The 3,727-nt window shown below is 37.4% G+C and overlaps 1 protein-coding gene across 1 annotated transcript; it reads left to right on the forward strand.

The window, feature by feature from the left end:
• The first annotated feature begins 953 nt into the window (after positions 1–953).
• LOC102758719 (olfactory receptor 8J1-like) lies at positions 954–1,901 on the forward strand. The gene has a single exon (XM_006756309.1). It carries the CDS (start codon positions 954–956, stop codon positions 1,899–1,901), a length of 948 nt encoding a protein of 315 aa, XP_006756372.1.
• The last annotated feature ends 1,826 nt before the right edge of the window (positions 1,902–3,727 follow it).

Raw genomic sequence — 3,727 nt, forward strand, 5'->3', positions numbered from 1 at the left:
CTGTGTGATGATAAACCTTCAAAATGGCAATGATACATGAGCAAGTTCATTAAGGTAAGTCCAGAGTGCCACAGAGGAGATTCAGGAGCATCTGATTGAACTCCTAGAGGGAGATCTAGTTAAGGAACCATCCCAGGTGGCATCTTCCGTAAAGATGTAAAAGGCAGCTCGGGGATCCTAGAGTCATCAGTGCCTCAGAGTTGGGGTCTCAAAGGTTTATACAGCCTGTAAACTCCCACTGCCACAGCCACACAGAGATTCTCACTTGAAGCTGACACAGACTCTCCATTACAGGTGGGTAGAAAATATGTATCTTATTTTTCTATAATGGCCTTTAAGAGATCCCAACTATTCCTCAAACTGATCCACTCAACTTTCATTTTCAAAAGAACTGGACGTTGTATACAATCAAATAATACACTATTAAAAGTAAGGCTTGTTTCCAATATTTACAACATGTTTAGAATACAAGGTTTTGAATATCATCCAGCTATTTATGTTTCCAAATGAAAGCTAACATTATTACATCTTATGTACTTTAATTATATCACTACTGAAGCAATGGAATTTTGCTGTCATTGCCCCTAAAATGCTGATCAAAGTTTTGTTTCTCTAGCCTTTCTTCCATTCAATACAAGAGACATCAGATGAATCATGGCTTCAAATGTTTGTTTGCAAAGTAATAACATCCTCATAATTTAATAAGATTGTAGGGAGTAAATCCTCAAAAATGTATAATGATGGATCATCTGTTTAAATTGCTGGACTTTTTCTCTCTCTCAAATGATTGAAATGTTTACTTATTAGATCTAGAAACTTTAATAACTGTGTTAGAATCACACAGGATTACAGGAAATCTCACCTAAGAAATTGCCTTTGCCATCAAATGGCAGTCCCTTAACCTTTCTAACCACTTCTTTTTTCCTCAAACAGATGAATTTCCAAACTCATTCATGGCTCCTGAAAACTTCACCTGGGTCACTGAGTTTGTCCTCACAGGTGTCTCGGGCAGGCCAGACCTCCAGATTCCACTCTTCTTTGTTTTCCTGGTCATCTACGGGCTGACCGTGGCTGGGAACCTGAGCATCATCACTCTCACCAGTGTTGACTCTCAACTTCAGACCCCCATGTACTTTTTCCTCCGGCACTTGGCTATCATCAATCTTGGCAACTCTACTGTCATTGCCCCTAAAATGCTGATCAACTTTTTAGTAAGAAAGAAAACCATCACCTACTATGAATGTGCCACCCAACTGGGAGGGTTTTTGGTTTTCATTGTAGCTGAGGTTTCCATGTTAGCCGTGATGGCCTACGACCGCTATGTGGCCATTTGTAATCCCCTGCTCTACATGGTGGTTTTATCTCGCCAGATCTGCCTTCTGCTGGTATCACTCACTTATGCCTATAGCTTTTCCACAGCTATTGTGACGTCATCTTCTGTATTCTCTATGTCTTACTGCTCTTCCAATGTGATCAATCACTTTTACTGTGATACTGTCCCTCTGTTAGCCTTGTCCTGCTCTGATACTTACTTCCCAGAAACAGTCATTTTTGTATCTGCAGCTACAAATTTGGTTTGTTCCATGACTATAGTTCTAGTATCATATTTCAACATTGTTCTATCCATTTTAAGGATACGTTCATCAGAAGGAAGGATAAAAGCCTTTTCCACATGTGCTTCCCATATGACAGCTGTCACAGTTTTCTATGGGACACTATTATTCATGTATTTGCAGCCTCGAACCAGCCATTCACTGGACACTGATAAAATGGCTTCTGTGTTTTACACACTTGTGATCCCCATGCTGAATCCCATGATCTATAGCCTGAGGAATAAGGATGTGAAAGCTGCCTTAAAGAGATTGCTGACAAATGTATTCTGTTCTTTTAAATCCATGTGATTTTAGAGCTCTGTCAGTGAGTGAAGAGATGGGTAAGATAGGCTGCCACTGTGTCAGAGACAGTAAAGGTCAGGGCTAACTCACAGGTTTCCAAGTAATCCTTGGAGTTAAAAGGGAGCAAGATTTAGGAGTTAAAAAATAAACTAAAGGTCTTATTGTTATGTGGTTAATACAGAAGGTAGGTGTTATTCACTAACTTTGCTAAGGATTATGCAGGTATGAAGAAATAAATACTTCTGCGAGTCAGGAGAAAAATAAGAAAATAAATAAGTTAAAATCGAGCAATGAAATGTGGATTAGATAAGCAAGTCATTCAATCTTATTTTTTTGCTTTTTTTAATTCCTGGATATCTTTGGGTAAAACAGATTGTTTCATCTTGAAGAATTGTAATGAAAGATGGCTAAAATCCTTTTAATAACTAAGTTAACAAAATTAAACTAACAAGTATATCTAAAATAAAACTTCTTAACTCTTTCTTAATATCATTCGAATAAAAAAATATAAACCACTGGTGAGTTTACGGACCTGGAGATTATTATGCTAAGTGAAGCAAACCATTCAGAGAAAGACAAATACCATGTGATCTCACTTACATGTGGGATCTGATGAACAAAATAAACCAATGAACAAAAGAGAAACAGAGGCATGAATCATGGAACAGACTGACATTTGTCAGAGGGGAGGGGGCTTGGGCATGGCTGGAGGAAAGAAGGAGAAGGGGTTAAACAAATAAACAAACTATATATAAATTATATATATGGAACAGTGTGTGATAGCCAGAGGGAAAGGGGTTTGGGAGGGCTGGTGAAGGTGGACAAAAAGTGGGGGAAACGTGGAAGGAAAGAAACGCTGCTTGGAGAGATTGATGCACGTTGCAGTGTGCAGATGATATGTTGCTGAGTTGTACACTTGAGACCTGTATAGTTTTGTGAACCAATGTCACACCAGTAAATTCAACTAAAAAAGAATAAGATTATGATCCACGAGAAAACAAAGTTGAAACCATTTCTAAACTGGAGTCAAATGTCATCACAATTCCTAAAATAGAAAGATAGCAAAAAAAAAGCTAAGAATGAATAAGTTTTATATCATCTACTAGGACCACTGTTTTGAGACAAAGAGTTCATTATTATAACGAAATATTTGTGTAATTGAAAACTACGGGCAAATTTTAAATTCTTGGTAGTATATAAAAACAGAAATCCACCCCTTTCCCCCGCGACACACACTACTTTGATGATATATTTCTTATTCATCATCTAGTTCAGAGCAATTAAGATACCAGCTAAGACACAAAACGTTTACCAAATGTCTTGTGCATACACTATTGAGAGGGCGCGGTCCTTGAAAGAATTCGATACACAGTTTACTGAAAAGTATTTGTCAAAAAATTTTAAAAGCAATTCCTACCGGCTTTTAAAAGCGAAATTTGAAGACTGACACTAGTAATCTACAGCAAAAGTAATGTTTAAAAATAAGTATAGCATTTTAAGAGTTAGAACTTTAGATCAGTAATATTATACTAAAGGCAGAGCCGTACATACACAGTTCTTCAAAAACGAGAAATCACATAAACAATTCTTCATTCCTCCTCAGCATCCCAGGTGAGCATGGACTGTAATTTTTCTTATAATTTGCTTGCATCATGCTTTGAGGTAAAATCCTTTGGGACATAGAAACTGACAAAACCATGCAATCATCTGCTACCCAGACCCTATTTGTGAGGATAAATAAGAGCACCATCTAATCCAGGTAGGTTAGCAATTATATTTTAAAATTGTGTCTTTGACTCCTCGATGTGTAATGACATTGCTACAGTAGCTCA

The sequence above is a fragment of the Myotis davidii genome, unplaced genomic scaffold, assembly GCF_000327345.1.
Source record: "Myotis davidii unplaced genomic scaffold, ASM32734v1 scaffold874, whole genome shotgun sequence".
Taxonomy (NCBI): domain Eukaryota; kingdom Metazoa; phylum Chordata; class Mammalia; order Chiroptera; family Vespertilionidae; genus Myotis; species Myotis davidii.

Excerpts from the sequence above, each read along its gene's own strand:
- LOC102758719 (XM_006756309.1), top strand. The coding sequence starts at position 954 with ATGGCTCCTGAAAACTTCACCTGGGTCACTGAGTTTGTCCTCACAGGT.